At 33.9% G+C, this 19,770-nt stretch overlaps 2 protein-coding genes across 12 annotated transcripts; one reads left to right on the forward strand and one right to left on the reverse strand.

Annotated features, from left to right (window-relative positions):
• Nucleotides 1–1,118: 1,118 nt before the first annotated feature.
• On the forward strand, nucleotides 1,119–4,062 carry LOC106766216 (transcription factor bHLH91). Of its 2 annotated transcripts, XM_022784479.1 has the most exons (4): nucleotides 1,119–1,366; nucleotides 1,664–2,724; nucleotides 3,076–3,471; nucleotides 3,594–4,062. In XM_022784479.1, the coding sequence occupies exons 2-4, from the start codon at nucleotides 1,672–1,674 to the stop codon at nucleotides 3,696–3,698; spliced, it is 1,554 nt and encodes a 517-aa protein (XP_022640200.1). In that variant the 5' UTR covers nucleotides 1,119–1,366; nucleotides 1,664–1,671; the 3' UTR covers nucleotides 3,699–4,062. The 2 variants fall into 2 exon arrangements, with proteins under 2 accessions (XP_022640200.1, XP_014506449.1); XM_014650963.2 differs by lacking the exon at nucleotides 1,119–1,366 and having other exon boundaries at nucleotides 1,504–2,724.
• Nucleotides 4,063–5,590: 1,528 nt separating this feature from the next.
• On the reverse strand, nucleotides 5,591–10,044 carry LOC106765410 (phosphatidate cytidylyltransferase, mitochondrial). 10 transcript variants are annotated; one of them, XM_022783273.1, is made up of 11 exons: nucleotides 9,841–10,044; nucleotides 9,539–9,642; nucleotides 9,334–9,390; nucleotides 9,143–9,205; nucleotides 8,964–9,032; nucleotides 8,664–8,756; nucleotides 7,768–7,872; nucleotides 7,618–7,695; nucleotides 6,975–7,103; nucleotides 6,038–6,143; nucleotides 5,591–5,870 (listed from the first exon to the last, which is right to left on the reverse strand). In XM_022783273.1, the coding sequence occupies exons 2-11, from the start codon at nucleotides 9,635–9,637 to the stop codon at nucleotides 5,680–5,682; spliced, it is 990 nt and encodes a 329-aa protein (XP_022638994.1). In that variant the 5' UTR covers nucleotides 9,638–9,642; nucleotides 9,841–10,044; the 3' UTR covers nucleotides 5,591–5,679. The 10 variants fall into 10 exon arrangements, with proteins under 10 accessions (XP_022638994.1, XP_022638995.1, XP_022638993.1 ...); XM_022783274.1 differs by having other exon boundaries at nucleotides 9,539–9,614; nucleotides 9,841–10,043; XM_022783272.1 differs by having other exon boundaries at nucleotides 9,539–9,648; nucleotides 9,841–10,043.
• Nucleotides 10,045–19,770: the final 9,726 nt, after the last annotated feature.

Consider the following 19,770-nt stretch of genomic DNA (forward strand, 5'->3'; position numbering starts at 1 on the left):
ATGAAAATTATTTAAATATCCTTGACCTTAAAACTTGAATCCATGATAAATGAGGATACTTTTGTCTACTATAATCCGGTACACATTGTTAAAACGTACCAACTGAAAAACAGGCGTACGCGTGTTAACAAACTCCTATATATATATAAGAGTTAATTAGTTAATTATAAATAAATGGTATAATAAAATAACGCTTGAACAGTAGAGACTATCATACATACAGGAAGCAAATTGAAAAGTTACATGTGAAAATATTACATTATTTGTTTAAATTAGTTAATATTCAATTCAATGCCATGCATAATTATGTCTTATGAGATTTTATCAACATTTATTGTTAAAAAATAATTTGAAGATTATAAATGTATTCGTTTAGGCATATAAAAATTATTAAATTGCGTTATTAATTATTATAAAGGGTCCCTTAAGAAACTTTTGGTCAAGGTAAATAATGTTAGAAAATTAGAAAAAATGTTTACAAATACTATTCTTTAATTTTGTTTCGTAATAGTAATGTTTTCACCCCGTATCTATAGACTTTTTAATCGAATCATGTAAAACTTGTGTAATGTGTTTATTATACACGCGTTTGCTATAATTACTCACATATTTATTAAAGCACTTGGGAATGAAGATGTAAGATGTTTTGAAGAATTTTATATAATTTATTATCTATTAAACAAATACTTTGTTGTATTAATGAAATATAGAAATTATTTAGACTCTTGGAGATTACTGGAAATAATTATTTTTGTTACATTGTTTTTGTTATAAAAAAGATTATTTTTTCGGTTCTAGTTTTTTATGCATGTAATCAAGATTGTCTAGTAAGTTTGCAATGAATTACTTTAAAAACAAGATTAAACATTTGCATAAAGTTATTTATATATGATATTAAACATTTTACAAATTAAATTAAAATTTTCAATCTTTTAAATATTAAATCAAAAAGGGTTCAAAGGAACAAATTATCGGTTTATTTTTTTTAATGTAGCTATTACATGATGCATTAGTTTAATCATATGTGTCTTATAAATTATAAATTACAGTGGTCCTACAAAGTTATGTGTGAATCAGAGAATGTGGGACCTGAAAGCAAGAATCTGACTGAACTGTTTGTAACTGAATCACTCTTTTTCTTGTGTTCCAATTCCTATGCCTAACAGATTAAACTAAACAGTGAGATATTTGCCTTTTTTAAGTGTCATCATAGTTCCTACCTCTCCTCTACTTTCTCCCATCCTTTCTCACAACAAACTCTCTCTATAAAAAATAAAGGAAGGAATTCCAAATCCCTCTGGTTTTCTGTATGAAACTACTGTTTCCTACTCTGCATATTATTTAGTTTTCTTTCCTCATAATATAGGTAATATTCATGTTTGCAAATACAATAGCAAGTAATTACTTTCTTCAGTCAATAACATCAATTTTTCAATATGGTGTTAGAGCCACCTACAGCAAAACAAGATTCAAATGATTAAATCTCAAACAGTTTTTTCAATGAATCTGGTGTCCAAGTGCTGTTGTGTCTTTTTCCTTTGATTTGTTTTTTTTTTTCTCTTTCTTGGGTGATATTTTTGTATTCACTCACATGGTGTGTTCTTTTTGTTTTTGTTTTTTTTTTTAAATATCTGATTCTGTTGATTTGTATCAACTACTGCAGAGAGAGCAATGAGTACAGGAGACAGGCCAAAAATGCATGAGCAAAGTGGTTGCTTTGATCCCAACACAATGGAAGAAAGTGTACCCTCTCTAAAGGATAACTTCCCTCAAACTCTTGCAGACCCTCTAATTCCATCATCACCTATGGTTGTAGATAACACCACAAACACTGATAATGGCCTTGAAGAGAATCTCAGGCTTTCTGTGGAGGAGCTCTCCTTTAACCATCACAATCTGCAACACCAAGATATCTCCACCTATGCAAGTGGAATCACTCCCACATCTGCTAGTGACATCCCTCATTCTCATTCTCAACAACATCTTTGTTTGAACATGGGAAACTCCTACATCAACAACACCAACAACATGGATAACCATTTGGTGCAACAGGTCATTGATGTTCTTCCCTATCAGCAGTCCACTTGGGACCCCACTACTGTTCAGGAATTGCCAGACATAGCCTATGCTAATCAAATAGAACAGCAACAAAATGAACAACAATTTCAGCAAATGGAGACTCAAAACTGCAGCCAAAGCTTCAACCCCTCTTCCATTCTAGACCCTCCTTACCCTTCACCAGATCTCCTAAACCTTCTCCACTTACCAAGATGCTCAGCCCCATCTTTGCACACCAATCCCACCATTTGCCTCACAAACCCAACTCAGAACACACCAAACTTTCAGAATCCACTGCCCTTTCTTGGAGACCTTCCAATAGGGTCAGACAACAACACAAGTGCATCCTCAGTTTTGTATGATCCTCTCTTCCACCTTAACCTTCCTCCACAGCCTCCAGCCCTCAGAGAGCTGTTTCAGTCTCTACCCCGTGGCTACAGCTTGCCAACCAACTCAAGGAATGGTTCACTCTTTGGAGGGGATGAGATTGAGGGAGACGGTAGCCAGCTTGACATGGGAGTGCTGGAATTCAACAGGGTCACTCCCACTGTTGCCAAAGGAAGAGGAGGAAAAGCTACCAAACATTTTGCAACCGAGAAACAAAGAAGAGAGCAACTCAATGGAAAATACAAAATCTTAAGAAATCTTATACCAAACCCCACCAAGGTATACATCGTCTATGAATTTTCTGACTAATACATAACATATTACAATTCTTTGAATTGAATATACTTTTAATTCCTACAAATGTAACCATGTCTCCAATTTTAATCCCTGAAAAATATGTATATTCTGATCTCTTGTTTGTGAAAATATGTTAGATACAGCCTTTGTCCTTCACAAAAGTTGTATCCTTTTGGTTCCATGTTGGCGAAGATCATATAAGACTCATTTCTATATGTGACAGATAAAAGGAAATTACTTTTTTATGAAGAATTAAAACTGTACATTCTCTTAACTTTCATTTTTCTATGGATCAACTGGTTAATCTTATTGGTTGGGTTTGGTTAAACACAGATTGATAGAGCCTCCGTGGTGGGGGATGCCATTGACTACATAAGAGAGCTGATTAGAACAGTGAATGAACTCAAACTATTGGTAGAGAAGAAAAGGTATGGGAGAGAGAGGTGCAAAAGGCCTAAAACAGAAGAAGATGGTGCTGAGAGCTGTAACATAAAGCCTTTTGGTGATCCAGATGGGAGCATAAGGACCTCATGGCTCCAGAGGAAATCCAAAGACAGCGAGGTTGATGTCCGGATTATAGACGATGATGTCACAATCAAACTCTTCCAGAGGAAGAAAATCAACTGCCTGTTGTTTGTTTCCAAGGTTCTGGATGAACTTCAGTTGGAGCTTCATCATGTTGCAGGTGGACATGTTGGTGAATATTGCAGTTTCTTATTCAATAGCAAGGTTGGTATATATAATTTGTCATAAAATTAGCTAGGTAGTTATAATTATGAATTCTTTTCAAGAACAGAATTGTCACATTCATCTGATTGTGAGTTTACTTATGACTTGTTTCACTGAGACAGATAATTGAAGGTTCCTCAGTCTATGCAAGTGCCATAGCCAACAGAGTCATCGATGTTTTGGACTGTCAGTACACAGCATCAGTTCCACATACAAACAACTACTAGAATAGTGTGAAGATCACTCGGTCATCAAATGTTTGAAACACTAACTTACAATGATAATAATAACAATGGTTATAGTATTAGTATTAACTAATAAGTTCATGAAGACTTCAGAAAATAGAGAATTTTACGTTTCACAGTTTGAAACTCTCATTCATAATAAAATTTATGTAATGATCATATAAAGTTATTGTTAGATTTTGTTGGGTATGTTGTTTTGGGTTACTGCTATTGTCAAAAACTTTGTTTTGTTAGCATATTTTGACTGGGCATTGTGGCTGAACATGAAGATATGAATGCTTTAATTTTGTTTTCATAGTATTTGGTTAATTAGTTAGGTCATGCTTGAGCTTCTAGGAATAACTCCTTCAGTATACTTATAACTTTCCATTGTTCTTAATTTTCACGAAATGACATGAAATTTCCATGCCTTTACAAAGATTTTATTATCATTAGAGTTAGTACCAATAACCAAGTAGATTTAACTAGTTTTTTCTAATATATTCTCATTTCTAATTTAAGCAGCACCAGTCTTAATATCTGTTATATGATATAAATAAATACAAAATATATGTCATGAAGTGCTAAAAGTGGAATAAGTGATGTGAAATAAAAATAAAATAAAATAAAATGAAAAGCTAAAGGAATCGGCTCCTTGAATTTGCTTTTTTTTATAAAATTTAGATTCTAACACAATTTTATATAAAGTTTTCATCCATATCAAGCTTGTGTAATATAAATATATGCATGACTAATTTAGATATGACATTATTTAAAACTCTCATCATATGAAATGATTTTAAATTAGCTTAGAAAATAAAATCCATAAGAAAAAATTAAATTAACTATATAAAACTTATTATATGAATAACTAGTAAAATTTCCATAAAATAAAATAATCAAATTTAGATTTAATTTTAACTTGAAGGTTTCCATTAAAAACTATCTAGCTTCTAATTAATTTACATTTTTTTATTCATATATACTATTTCAACTTTGTACAACATAAATGTTTAATTTTTAAAACAATAGTTAACATGTATATATCAAGAAAAAAATTAAAAGTAAATACTTTTATCTATAAAAAAAATAAAGACTATCTAATAAAAAATATAAATATAATATTTAAGTTAGCAATTATAATTATGGACACATAATTTAAATGAGAAGTGGAACTACTTTATTGAAAACAAAAACATAAATTTTTCAGAAATTTTAGTTCTATTTGTCTGCCTTATGGTCATTAAATATAGATAGAACCTAAATTTTAATAAATAAAAGAATAAAGAAATAAAACTAAATTAAATTATGAAGTAAGTTAAGGGCATTATTTAGATGAGTTTCTCCATAAACACTTCTAATTAAAAAAAAAAAAAAAAATAACCCTTTTATAAGGTAAAAATTGTGTGCTTAAAGGCATTTTATAGAACGTTTATTGCATACCTTTTCAAAATATTTACTTTTAACCTGCATAAGCTAACTATATCTTACAAATAACACTTATTTTCTTTCTTTTGCTTTTACTTTTATTTTAGAAGTGTTCATGGATAAATTCATCCTGAAGGATCCTAATGTTTAAAATTTTTTCATAAGTTAATTTTTACATATTACATATGAAGAAGCTTATTTTATTTTTTGTTTTATTTTTTTATATTATTAACATTTTTGTGTACCAAAGTTGCAAAACTTGGTCTCTTCAAAAGAGAATGTAAAGTCTCAAAATAAATAAGAACTCAAAATTTAAAAATAAAATGGCTCCAATTGCCTAACAAAGCACGGCTAATTTTAACTACAAAATGTACTGACAAATCAAACACTCAGCCCATACTTGTTGTCAAGTATTTGATGTTACTAGAGAATTAAGGAAAGGTTACCTCCAACATAAGGGAATCGGAAAAGGAGGAAATGAGAACTAATATATATATGTAAACTTTCCAAGGTCAGCAAGAAAATCTCATCTCTATGACTGTGAATACATCAAAAATCACCTCCATGATTTCCAGGCTTTGGTAACCTTTTTAGCAAGGTACCTGCTTGCATTTACTGCACCTACAGCCAGAAGACCTGATACAGCCTGCCTTGCACTTGAAACCATTACTCTGCGCCTCAGAATTCTCTGTAAGCAATTAGCAGCTTCCTCTCTTACTCTGCTTCGTGTATCACTTATGGCTTTTCCTGAAATCATAATACCCTATTTTCACAATTTGACACACATCACTATTAAGTGGTTATCTTGTAAAATCCCCCCTTCCCCCTTTCCTGTGATTTGGACCTCAACAATATTAGCAGTTAGGATATAAAGCAATAATTCAGAAATACCTCTAATAATATCAAAAACATACCAGTTTCCCATAATTTTTCTTTCACTCCTTCCTTCATTCTGATTTGGTTTCTGATTGATGGAGGAAGTGCAGAAACTAGAGAATAATCAACTGATAAGTCACAATCCTGTTTTAGAGAGTAAGGAAGTTTCTTTACTTTATTTAAACTTTGAATATTCGTTTTATACAACTTGCCTGCTTTTGCAAGGTATTTTGACTAACGAATTTTCTATGCACTAAAACATTGGGAAGAAGCTTTTCTGTTTAGTATACGACCACGAGTGTCATATCTTGTCAATAAATGTGATGAAATATACATAAAGAAATAATTTCTAAAGCAGCAAGGAAAGCTACAAGATATAAACCTCAAGAATGTCTTCAACAATTAAATAGCACCCAAAGGTTAAAATTAGAGCATGTAGAAAAAGATGAAAGGTACAAAATAACAGTAAACATTGCTTATATTTCTCCTTCACAGAAACTACAGAAAGAAAAATGCATTCTCAGGCTAACATCAAGTAGCACCAAATAACAAGATGGACATAAACAAATCCAATCACATGTCCATGCATTATGGGATACATGCCTTGCATTTTTTGTAATAAAAATTTCAAGGGAAGTGAACCAATTCCCGGTTCAAGGCAGTAAAATAGTCAATTATCAATACAAGTTTGCTAGTAAAATATAATTTTCAAGAGGTAAAACTTTAGCATAGAGTTTATGGCACAACAAAGCTGAATTCCTTCAAATTCATTTAAAGGCAATGGGAGAACTACCATTCAGGATACATAGTTAATAAGTATATAATTCCAATTAACAACAAATGAACCATAAAAATGGCTTATCAGATATTTTTTAGTGTTGTTAATAGTTTTTAATCCATTGTCCTAAATTGGAAATATGTTGAAGATATCCAAAATTTTAACACTTCCAAATATCAATACCAAATAATAAAGACCTGAGAGATATGTATTTGATTATTGGCAATTGATGAAAGTCTCAATAACTTTTTAGCCTCATATTCTTCAAGAAGTGGCTTATACATTGACTGGAATAGATCAAACTGCCCAGAAACGATCTTCTTCACCTGGACAGATTGTGAACAAAAGGAACCTCAGTAAAACATACGGCAACCGGATCCATATTTGCTCAATTCCTTCACAAAGAATATGCCACAAAATGCAAACAGTTTTCAAACAAGGATCTGTCAGTCCCTTAGAGAACAAAAGAAATACGAGGAAGGAAAGAATATGGGCAGATTCAGTTAAAAAATATTCATAATTTCAGTAGATAGTGCTAATCATATTGATGAAAATCCAACCTGACTGTCAAGGATGGGCAGACATATCAGTGAAAGGACAACTATCCAATGTTTCACATCTTCACTATAAGAAACAACAAACAGATAACTTATAATTCAGAAAAACAGCAATTTCTAAAGCATGAGCCAGAATTTGTGACCAAACTGAGATATAAGCTCCGTAGACACAAGTCCCTACATGGGATGGTACCAAGTAATCATGGGAATTTAAATATAACTGAATTTTAAAGATATTAACATTTCCATACCACATCCTACTCTAGTGACAACCAAGGAATACCTTGTTTTTATCCTCCGCAAATAACATGCGTACATCCCCCATGTACGAGAGACTACATACTTTGGCATACAGATCTGCCTGCAAGGGATAGTTAAATCAAATCAGTTGTCCAACTCTCAAAGTAAATAATTTAATAAGAAAAAAGTATACCTCTGAGAATTCCGATGGAAGCAGGAGAAGAGCAGCTGACACTGCAGCTCTCAAGTTAACAGAATTGGTGCTGTTAACATCTAAATTATCAACAACAATATGAACCTGAGTGAAACACATCCAAAAACATAAGGACCAAAATAGGCCTCAATCATGGATTCAATTTATCAGGTAAATTGAGGACAGGCAAACTATGAGATAGATATGTGAAACTAGCACTAGAGCACTGTTACGGGAATCTTTCTATATTTCGTTACATCATATCATATGCAAACAATACAAGTATACAACACAGGACTTTTCTTGATATGGTATACAGGGCATAGACTTAGTAGGTTTAGTATTTAAAATCCATATTCACCTGGAATTAATTACCACGTATAAACATCCAATAATTTCATAGTCTCTTTTGCTAATTTTAGAAAACTAGCCAGAGCACGTAATTTCTTTTATTTATTATTTCTCCTATCTGAATGATAATGAGATTCTGAGAACTAAAGGTTATTTTTCTTCAACCTTTTCTTATTTTTTACCACAGCCACCTTGCTCTCCCTCCCCTTCTTTGCAATGCCAACGCCTCTTTTTTTTTTCCTCTCTCTATCACTAGAGTTCTGTGTTTTCAGATCTACCTACCTACACTCATGACAGTAATCTGCAAATATGATGTACATTATAAAACTTACAAATACTTGTTATTCTACTTTAAATCTCTCTAATTAAACATGAGAAAAATAAATCATCATAAATGCCATATATAAAATATCTATAGTTCTCATAGTTAAAGAATATTTCATATAAGAAAATTAAGAATCATGTAAAAAATAAGCTTAGAGCACAAGGAATATCAAGAACCAAACGATTCAAGACATGAAGAGGATAAAAAGTGTATAGCATACCGGTTTCTGTAAACGACCGCACAAGTAGAATTTCTCCCAATAGTGTACATCTTGAAGTAAGTCATGCATTCGAACAACACCATACTTGAACAGCTGCATAAATTTGCTTGTAGAGACATGGAATTCGTGAAAAATGCCATCTTGATTTAACAATTAAGCCAAAAAAACATATGTTAACAGAAAACTAAAAATATCCCGGCATTCTGAAATAATTTCTCTGGAAGGTGAGTTTGCAGGAACTAAACTAAAGGTCTTAATCAGATACTACACCCCTAAGTCATGATAAGAGGATATCGATACCTTTCCATTCCAACTAACAAAAGGGTTGAAATGTACTCCCACACCAATTTCATCAGCAACTCCCGTAATCTTATATGTCACATCAAGATAAAGTATGAGATAAGATCGCCATCCAATAAAACCCAAGCCAGATACGAGAGGCCACAAACAATGAAAATGAAACTAATTTGTGCAAGTACCAGTCTCTCCCCACCAAGGTGCACCATCCAGGACGCATAGTGATGCTTGTTCAATTTAAGATTCTTAATTTATGTCATTGCATGAACAATAAAAGGAAAAACAAAAGATATCAGTGAAGCAATCAAACAATATTAAGCAACTCATAACATAAATACATAACACATCATTAGTCAAAATCACATATCAGTACCTCAGAATGCCACTGTTTGGGATCAGCCACACCAATAATATAATCTGTCATGGTAGTCTAGAAACCCAAAAGCACAGAAGAGAGAACAAATATGAAAACAACAATTAAAGGAGAGTAAAAAAAAAACAGAGAGAGACCCATAATAAAGAAGAGGATCAGCAAGCCAAAAAAAAAAAAAAAAACTATGGGTTTAGCGAAAGACGACCTTATCGCTGTTGGATGGATGAAGAGATGATCCATAGACGCAGGCAAACTCAACAGGGGGGAGAACCTGAAGAAAACTGCGAAATGCTGCATTGTCCATAATGCCTATCGCTACAGACATAACTAGTTAACTATAGCTTTCGACTCGAAAGCAAGTTCTATTGGTAAACTCGGTAAAATCGGAGTAGAATCATTGAACTCAACCAGACCCGCCATTTTGCAACCGAGTTGGGGAGTTCAAGAGACAAATTTTTAAAATCCAAAACGACAGGGCTTTGGTGAGCGAGGGTGAAGAAAACTCACCAATTAGGGAATCAGGATTTCACCCTTGTTCTTCTACTGCCCCTTCCTTCTTCAGAACCTCTCGCCGTCGATTCACAAACGGTTGCCCTCGGTGGTCGTCGCCGCTCGCCGTCGAGTCACAAACCGCTGCTCCTTTGCACTATTTCGTTTCGTGTAAGTGGTATTATAATTGCTCTTCATTGCACTCATTTCATTTATGGTCTAAACCAGCAAAAAAAAATCTAATATATTTTTTCTAACTTTCACCGCTATATTTAATAACTGTATAATATGCTTTTAATTTGTATAATTGAAAATTGAAATTAGGGATAAATTTAAAGTAGGTTAGATAATACATCGAATTCAATTAAGAACAATGCAAGTGTGTCTTTACATACTAAAAGTAGAAATAAATACTCAAAAAAAAAAATCATGAAAACAGATATTTGAATTGCGTGAACTTGAATTACATTACTTAATTAATTTATTTATTGAAATATAATTGTTTTAATTATTCTATTGAAATATAATTACGTGAATTTTAACTATTTTACTTAGTTATATTATTGAAATATTTGAATTCTAGATGTTATTTAAAAAAAATTACATGTGAAATAGCGTTGTCATCAAAACTTTAGGGTGTGTTTACTTGGGGTTAATTGGGGGAGAGTGATTGAAGGAGAGTGATTGAGTGAATTTGAAGAGATTTGAGAGTGATTTTTTTTTGTGTTTATTTGAATAGATTTGAAGGTAATTGAGAGTGAATATAGAGGTAAAATTTGTGAGAATTAGTGTAAGATTGGATTGATGTGAAAGATAAAAAGAAATTATTTAATGAGTAGAAATTAAAGATTACCAAAATGCCCCTAGTTATTAAAATAATATAAAATGATAAATTTTAATGTTATATTTAATTATAAAAATGTTTATAAAAGTTAAAAAATTAACATTAATTATTAAAATTAATTTTTAAAATGTAAAAAATTATAATTTAATAAATAAAAATAATTACTTTTAATCACGAGAAAAGAATTAATATTTATTTTTATAAGAGAGCATATTCAAGTTCAACTTTAATTCTACTTTGTTAACGTTGTATTTTTTACATCATTGTTTAATTCTTATAATAATTAAAATACTAATAATGTAATAATATTTCTGCTTTATTTACAGTAACAGTAATGTAATAATTATCTTGCTGTCAACATAATAAAAAACCATGTCCATGTGTTATGAGGGAAGAGCTACACATAGCAACTCATCTCCCAGTCTCTGCAATTGAAAATTTCTATTCCCAAGTTACTCTTGTTTTTTGGTTCATTCATACACAGCATTCATCCTTTCTATGCTTCATCACATCACCCACTCCTNTTCTTCCTCTCTTCTCCTCCTACCACGTCTTCTCTCTCACCAATCCTTCCCTTCTTCAAGTTTCAAATTCCCTTTCCCACTCTCATCAAAACGTCTCACTCTCAACCTCATCCACATGGCTTCCTCTCATTCCCTCAACAACCACACAAACTAACTCTCTTCCTAACAGAGTCCTTACCTTCTCCAACACGCACACAATCTGTAACTTTTGACCCATCTCCTCTTGTTTCCAATATTTGTCACTGCAAGATGNACTCTCGGGATGCTGGATGAACCATGGGAAACTCGTGTGAAACTCTATGCATCACNATGACCCCCTCTAGGGTGCTGCAGCATGCTTGGAATTATAGAATAATCAGAGGGCAAAAAAGACTTTATGTCCTCTATCCCTCCAAATCTCACCACATTAGCGGGTGATAGAAAAAGTCTCCATCCCGCAATTCACTGCAAATCAATTGTCGCAATTCCTTTAAAACGAACACGGATTTCACTTCAATTCGTCGCTCTCAAATACTCGTGAATAGTAATTTATGTCCAAGTGAACACAACATTAGTGATAGTATTGAAGAGGAAAAGACTTAAAACTAGGTGTTTGGAAAAGTGAAAATCACTGATGAATTTCTTCTAACAGTTTAAGTGCATCGAAGTAAAAAAAAAATAGTGTATGACAAAAATTGTAAGTTAGTGTTTCTTTCTACATCACCCCGTATACTGACTCTCACTTTAGTTACCAATCTCAATTCAATCCCCATTTTTAAAAATATGTGGAATATATTCACAATTAGTAAAATTTGTGTCTAATCGGTCCCTTTCGTTAAGTGTCACCAAACAGAGTTAATACATTAATGATGTGACACCAGTTATGTGCAACGTGTCACTTTAATAGGTTTGTGAATGATGACGTGTAAGTGACTAACAGAGAATATGATCTTTTATTAAGTTAGGGTTTTATAATTTGGGGGAAATCTAATTTTGGGCATAGATAGAAACATGCCTTCTTCTCCTTTCTATTGCAAACATGGTCTTCTTCTCCTTTTTGTTCTTCTTCAAATTTGTCTTGTTATATTTCTTTTGTTGTTCTTTACCGTTTGGATGTTAGTGTTGTCTGTTGGCAGTAGGGTGGTGGTTCGTCTTTGGTGAGTTGGTGTATCATCGTTCGCAGTTGCTTGACGAAGTGGTTCATGGTTCGTGGATCGTGGTTGTCTCGTTTTGGGGTTCGCTTCTTGTGTCAATGTCTTTGAATCAAGGATGTTTGTCTTGCTCGTGGGGGAGCTCTCATGGTGGTACATCCAGAGGATTCTTTGGAAGCCAAATATGCCATTGTGGGGAGTTTGCTGTGTTGAGAGTGGCAAAAACAGTTAAGAATGAGAGGAAGCAATTACAAGGTTTGTTGTAATTTTTGTGATAAATTGTTCTTGTGATTAATGAAATGTTAATGAAGTTAATACTTTGAACAGCGGACAAGAAATGAAGAACTTAAAGGATGCAATTTCCTTAAATGGTGTATTGAAGATAATGTAGATGATGCTGGTAGTACTATTGTTAGGCAAAGGAGGAAGATTATTAGCCTGGAGAAATTTGTTATGGACTTTTAGAGAAGGGAGAAGATGTTGATTTGGATGTTATGTTTTATGGGGTTGATTAACATCATCCTTCTTGATATTTTGTTTAAAAGTCCATGATGTGTTGTAGTAGTCAGTTATTGTGAATAACACACTTTGGCCTTATTGTAATATGATGTTTTGAAATCAATGAGAAATCTGAATTTGTGCATCTGAATTTATTGTTTGAATATACATTTTGTCTGATATATACACGATAAGCTAATTGAACTTTTAATTGAAATGACAGTAACTGAAAAAAAAAATTGAGCAAGTGGTTTAAGCACAATCATTGTAACTAAATTTATGGCTTCTAAATGTCCTCTAGACGAAAGCAACACTAAATGAAATGAACATCACAACAAAGATGAGTACCTGTAACATGAGTATACATCACAACAACTAATTTATATTGTACTTCACATGCACATGGAATGAACATCATTGATAATGACATTATAATCTGTAATTGGAAATCAAACGCACATCCAAAAGAGAAATTGTCATTGAAATTCAGATTATAATCATCCAAATACATTTCACAGCTTACAAAATACCCAATTGAAAATGAAGTTCAAACTACATGTCAATGTTTACAAAGCATCCAATACTGGGCTGTAACAATCTTAATGAAGTTCAAACTACATATCACAACCAATGTTCAAAATACATCTGAATGTTCAAAATAACTTGTAAAGGCCTGCTATAGTTGTCTGGATTTCAGGTTGCTGCTGTAGTTGCCTGGCTTTCAGGTTGTTGACTTGGTCCAGTAGTTGGTTGGCTTTCAGGTTGTTGGCTTGATTGAGATTGGTTTGTTGGAGGACGTTGAGGGAAGTATTTCTTTTATGACCAACCTACCCACATATGGAACATCTCTTACGAGTTCCATTTTTCTTTAGTTGTGTGTCATCCTTCTTTAGCTCTCAAGCCTCTAGCCTTCTCTTCTGTTTTGGTCTACCAGGTAACACCCTTTTAGGTAGAGGCAAAACATCAGGATGAGAAGTGATTTCCCATAGGTGATAACCGTTGACAGGGTATATCATTAGAATGTATGTTTCTTGGTATGTTGCCCTTCTAAACCAATTTGGGACATAGTCTTCTCCATTGATGTTCAAAACATTCATGGCAGCTAGTGCATGACAGCATGGGATTCCTGTTAAAGTCCACTTTTTGCAAGTGCATTCCACTTTATCTATGTCATCCACATACTTCCCACCAAAGATTGAAGTGTAGTTGACCTCAAAAATTTTCATACCTGACCAACTGCAAGCAAACAAATTAAAATCAGTATTTAAAATACAAATTTTAAAACATCATAATGAAGTCCAGATTCTGATGTACTGATGTGGACATACCAAGGTATCCAATATTTCGTCATATGCAAATCCTTTTCAAATCTTTTTTTAACCTTTGGGCAAAGACAACCTTCAAATGTAGTTATTTTCTGTCTATTTGTTGCCTATCTCTTCATAAGGTAGATACGCGTGTATTCCATCATTGTGATGATGGGCTTTCCTCTTGCTTATAGTTGTTGGGGCAAATCGTCAAGTGTACCAAGTCGCACAAGTAATATAAAATGGTAACACCAAGTACCGTATCCCAAAGGACTCTCGGCGCTGAACAATTGTGTGAAAACAAGATTAATTAAGACTTAGAATAAAAGAGATCATGAGTTGTATTGCAAAAAGAATAAAATAACAGTGATCAATGGCAAAAGAGCACAGAGATGAATGGAGGTTGATTTATATGAGATGATTATGCTGTTGGGGTTTGACTTCACCAAGTTCCCTCTCATGTATATAAGAATTCTTCTTTATTCATTAATGTCAACGTCCCTCACTAAATCACTTAAACCTGATCCCTCGGTAAATAAGCCTGTCCCTAATTACCAGGTCATACAATTCCTAGCATTCCTGGTAAAAAGATGTGAAGATCAAAAGGTTAAGACGACTAAGACTCATACCCTCATCCCCGAGCAATATAACCCTTAGGAGTAATTCAACAAGGACCTGAATTGAAAGGAACCTCCCGACACTCATGCAACTCACAGATCATGCTATTGTATAAGCAAGAATAAAAACAGATGAATTACTCTAACAAATAATTAAATAAAGCATATAGAATTGAGAATAAATTCAAATACATGAGAGTTTCAAAGGTTACGTCATTCTCCAACAACAAATAGAAATTAGTTCCCCATAGACATGGGGGAACCTATGAACAATGGAAGAAAAGAAAGAATGAAAAGACTAAGAATTGGCTAGGAGTGTATTGTTATGCTCTCTTCTGCCAGGGATGCAAAACCTAGAGCCCCAGGGTCCTTTAAATAGTGTCAGACGCGTCCCAAAGTGCGACCCTGTCCAAAGGAATCAAATCGGAGCAGAATCAGGGCCAGATCCACGTGAAATCTCGCCCAAGCGTGAATTGAGGGTCATGTGAGGCTTGGGCGCCAGTTTTGGATGCCTAGGCTTTGGGCGTCCTTCGCCCGGGCGTCGGGTCTGTCGCCCGAGCGACCAACGTCGATTTGGAACTCACTTTTTTTCGTTCCTATCGCCTGGGCTTCGGGTTTTCTCCCTTCTTGGTGCCTTTTTGACCCCTTTTGAGCTCCATCTTCTTGGCTTTTCACTTCTTCTTCTAGTATTGCTTCAATCTCTGTCAAAACAAGGGGAATTTGTTAGAAAACTGTTAAAATCAACCTCAACTCTCTTATTCACACAATTTACTGAAAACACATGAGTTCAAGCAAGTTTCTAAGTGAAAAAGGGTGCTTTTAGTATCAAAATCACATAGCAAATAATGGTGTTTTAATCCGTTATCAGAAGTATGACACTATTAAAAGCTTCTGACATATTATTGACTAAGGTGTCGCAAAAAACTTTACCCGTAAACCTTGAACGTGACCAATATGTAATTAAACAAATATGAAGTCAAATATATCAGTAAAGGATTTGAAATAAATTACTTATAAGGAACTGATTTCCAAACAACCAAGTTATAAGAAAAAAACATTCAACACAGAACACATACCTTGGTGGAATTGCTAGCAAATATTTAAAGGCCTATAGATTGACATCTTTAATTTCTCTCATCATTGCCTCCCATGTTGGAGGGTGTGTTGATGATTTTGTTTTCCATAATAGACGTTTTAGAATAAGGCCAGGAAATTTCTTCCTAAACTTTGCATAAATGTGGCGCACACAAAATTTGTGCTCCACATTAGGTAGAAGTTCTTATAATGCTGGCACAAGTCCCTATCAACGTAAAAACATGAAACTATACAAGTTATAATACAAGACATGAAGGTTTCAAAGATAAAAAACAACAATGGGCAACATTACTCATGTTTTGTTGATCTGAAATACATGTGATTCTTGAAGAAAGCTCCTCACCACCAAGATCATCTAGGAGAAATTCTGAAAACCAAAGCCAATTGTCCTTATTCTTCACCTCAACAATAGCATATGCCAAAGGACACATTTGCTCATTCCCATCTCATGCAACTACAGTTAACAACTCACTTCCATATTTTCCTTTTAAGAATCAACCATCTAAACCTATAATAGGCCCACAAGATACGAAGTTGTACTTACAGGCCTTCAAACACACATACATTCTCTTGAAAATTCGATTGTCCTCATTAGGTTCAACCTTAACTTTGACAGTTGAACCATGATTAGACTGAAGCAACTCGTTCACATAGTCATAGAATCTTCTATATTGTTCTTCAAAATCACCTTTTATTTGTTTAAAAGCCATTGTTTTTGCCCTACACGTTGTAGACCGAGAAACACCAATGTTCCACTTCTTAGAAACTTTGTTTTGGAGGTTATATAGATTAATATTGGCATTCTCTTTTATAGTCTTCTCTAGCCTCCCACTCAACCATTTTGAAGTCATTAAACGAATGTTAAATTCCCTACTGCATGTGTGCTTGTCTATAATCTTCCTTAGCTGTCATGTATTTTCAGTTGCCTTATTTGCACAATATGCATACCATGGACATTTTCCTTTTGCCCCTAAACATCTCACACACACCATTCTTTTTTCATTTTTATAAACTTTTAATTTCCTTCCATTCTCTACTCCATACGTTCTTATAGCTTCAGTAAAATCTTTCTTCTTAGGGAAATACGTGTTCATTTCCCATTTATATTGTTCCATACTTTTGGGCATTGAAAAAAATCCCAAAATCCCCATACCCATCTCTATCATCATCTGTGTTGTCATTTTCAACAATACTGCTCAAACTCTCAAATTCCCAATAACTTTTTCGGATAAACCCCTAGGTCCACCAATTTCTACTTGGTTAGTAGGTTCAAATATATCACATACACGTCATCTTCATCGTCAGTCAAGACATTCTCTTGGGACACATTCCAACTTGTAACATCATACTCATCAGCTTCTACATCAGTATGACCCTGTCCCTCAACAACATTACCCTCTACATCGGCCGCTCCCTCTACCTGAACTTCTACCTCAAGCTCTATATCACCCACTGCCTCTTCCTCAACTTCAACTTCTACCTCACCTTCTACCACAACATCTACATCAGCCACTGTCTCAACTTCTGCCTCTACCTCAGGCTCTACATGACCCACTGCTTCACCAACCTCTATCTCAACTTCCTTTTCAGCCCTCTCTCTCTCAACTTCTGCTTCACCACTAGGTCTCTCAATTTCTGGTTGAGAAGAGTATTCCAACTCTAGAAGATATTGAGGCTCACCAACCATGTGTATAACATAAACGTGAGTTTGGCCATTCAACATAACAATATTGACTAGATGACATGCACCTCTCTCATCTGATAACAGTTCAAAACAATCTTCTAACACAGGACCACGACCCAATGAATACCATAACTCCTTTACATTCATATAACCCATCTCCTTAAGAATGGTTAATATTTCAAAATAACTCCATCGATCTGGATCAATTTTTAAAGTAGTGGTATGACCATAGTGGTATCTAAAAGTAACATTATTCTCAAATTTTCCCGCATGGTGAAACACGATTTCAACGTCTGAGTTGGCCATCTAAACTAATATAAAAATTGTTTACAGTTAATTTATGCTTAACCCAAATGTTATTTACTCAAAATAAAAGTCAAACAAACCAAAAGCACAATTACGACAATAAAAAAATTTTGTCCACACATCACCAGGGGGACCACAACCATAATGGCAAAACATTATTCAAAGCACATGCACATATAATAGGAGACAGTAAACAGACAAAGCATACACAACTCAAAACTTATGGGGGGACCACAGCGGCAATAACCAAACACAACACAAAAGCTACCCTACCATAAACGTACCTTGGAATCGCGCTTTTTGTAATACCCACGAACACGATTTCTGAAAATGCGCGTCCAAATCCAACGTAGAACATCACTATACACGATCTTTGTGTTTGCAAAGTAGGCCAACTGCGACAATGACTCTATCTTCTCTCGCAGAAATCCAATTGCCCTCAAATCGTAGAAATGAGTCCGAAATCAGATTTCCCCCAAATTATAAAACCCTAACTTAATAAAAAATTAGATTATCTGTTAGTCACTTACACATCATCATTCACAAACCTGTTAAAGTGACACATTGCACATAACTAGTGCCACATCATTAATGTATTAACTTCGTTTGGTGACACTTAACGGAAGGGACCAATTGGAAGCAAATTTTACTAACTATGGACATATTCCACACACTTCTAAAAATGGGGACTGAATTGAGATTAGACAACCAAAGTGGGGACCAAATAGGCTATTAAACCTTATTTAAAAAAAAATTACATGTGAAATAGCTTTTTTATAGCTTTGTCATAAAAAATTTAGTGATAGTAGCTTGAAGAGGACACAAGACTTAAAACTAGGTGTTTGGAAAAGTGAAAGATCAGTGATGAGTTTCTTCTAATAGTTTAAGTGCATCGGAGTTAAAAAAAAATAGTGTATGACAAAAATTGTAAGTTAGTATTTCTTTCTACATCACCCCGTATACTGACTCCCACATTTTCTAAATTTCAAAATTATCTTCTGTATTTTAAAAAATTTTATACTTTACTTTTCTTTCCGATCAATTTCGAAATTCATCAAAAAAAAAATATTTTTAGAATGTGGAAATGCAAGAAGAAATATAGTGTGATACATGAAGAAACATTTGTTGCAAGGAAAATGGGTAACCGAATGCCCCAAAAGTTAATTTAATTCGATCTGTTTTACCCATCTCGCCATTCTGAAGTGTTTAACCCCTACAATACTCTATTATTACCAATATTGCTATAATTTTAATTGGATAAAATAAATATCAGAAAACTTTTTATGATTAGTCTAATTTTGAAATTAACTCTTTGTGTCTCAAATAGAAAACTCAAATTGATATTTATTGAAACAGAGAATGAAGATGAAGAAAGAGCACACACACACGAAGCAGAATGAGTGAGCAAAACCGTATATTACTGATAGCAAATGAAAGGTAATGTTTATATACACAGGTACAATTACTGATAAAACAGTAATGGTATATAACAGAAAAAAAAACGAACTTTAGTAGTTTGAATTACACCACAATATTCTCCCTTAATTCAAACCAACTGAGGGAGACAACACCAACTCTTCTCTTTAGAAAATCAAATCTCTCACCAGCCAATGCTTTGGTAAACAAATATGCCCATTGTTCTTCAGTTTTGCAGTGTGAGAGTTCAATTCTCCCTTTATTCATCACATCTCTCAAGAAGTGATACTACACTTCTATATGTTTACTTCTCCCATGTCTTACGGGATTCTTTGCCAGATTGATAGCGGAAGTATTGTTCATCCTCAATTACACAACACTCTCCCTCATAACCCTCAATTCTGACAACAATTTTCTAAGCCAAACACCTTGACTAGCTCCATAGCATCCTGCTATGTATTCAACCTCGCAACTGGACAGTGCAACTATGGACTGCTTCTTTGAACACCACAAGACAGGTGCCTCAT

The sequence above is a fragment of the Vigna radiata genome, chromosome 7 (assembly GCF_000741045.1).
Source record: "Vigna radiata var. radiata cultivar VC1973A chromosome 7, Vradiata_ver6, whole genome shotgun sequence".
NCBI classification, from domain to species: Eukaryota; Viridiplantae; Streptophyta; class Magnoliopsida; order Fabales; family Fabaceae; genus Vigna; species Vigna radiata.

Bases quoted from the DNA above. Each gene is read 5' to 3' on its own strand.
- LOC106765410 (XM_014650024.2), bottom strand. From the start codon at position 9,658: ATGTCTGTAGCGATAGGCATTATGGACAATGCAGCATTTCGCAGTTTT. The intron at 9,206-9,333 runs GTACTGATATGT...ACATAAATTAAG, and splicing joins CCAAACAGTGGCATTCTGAG to AATCTTAAATTGAACAAGCA. The intron at 7,696-7,767 runs GTATACTTTTTT...TATCCCTTGCAG, and splicing joins TTCCATCGGAATTCTCAGAG to GCAGATCTGTATGCCAAAGT.
- LOC106766216 (XM_022784479.1), top strand. From the start codon at position 1,672: ATGAGTACAGGAGACAGGCCAAAAATGCATGAGCAAAGTGGTTGCTTT. The intron at 2,725-3,075 runs GTATACATCGTC...GGTTAAACACAG, and splicing joins TTATACCAAACCCCACCAAG to ATTGATAGAGCCTCCGTGGT. The intron at 3,472-3,593 runs GTTGGTATATAT...TCACTGAGACAG, and splicing joins GTTTCTTATTCAATAGCAAG to ATAATTGAAGGTTCCTCAGT.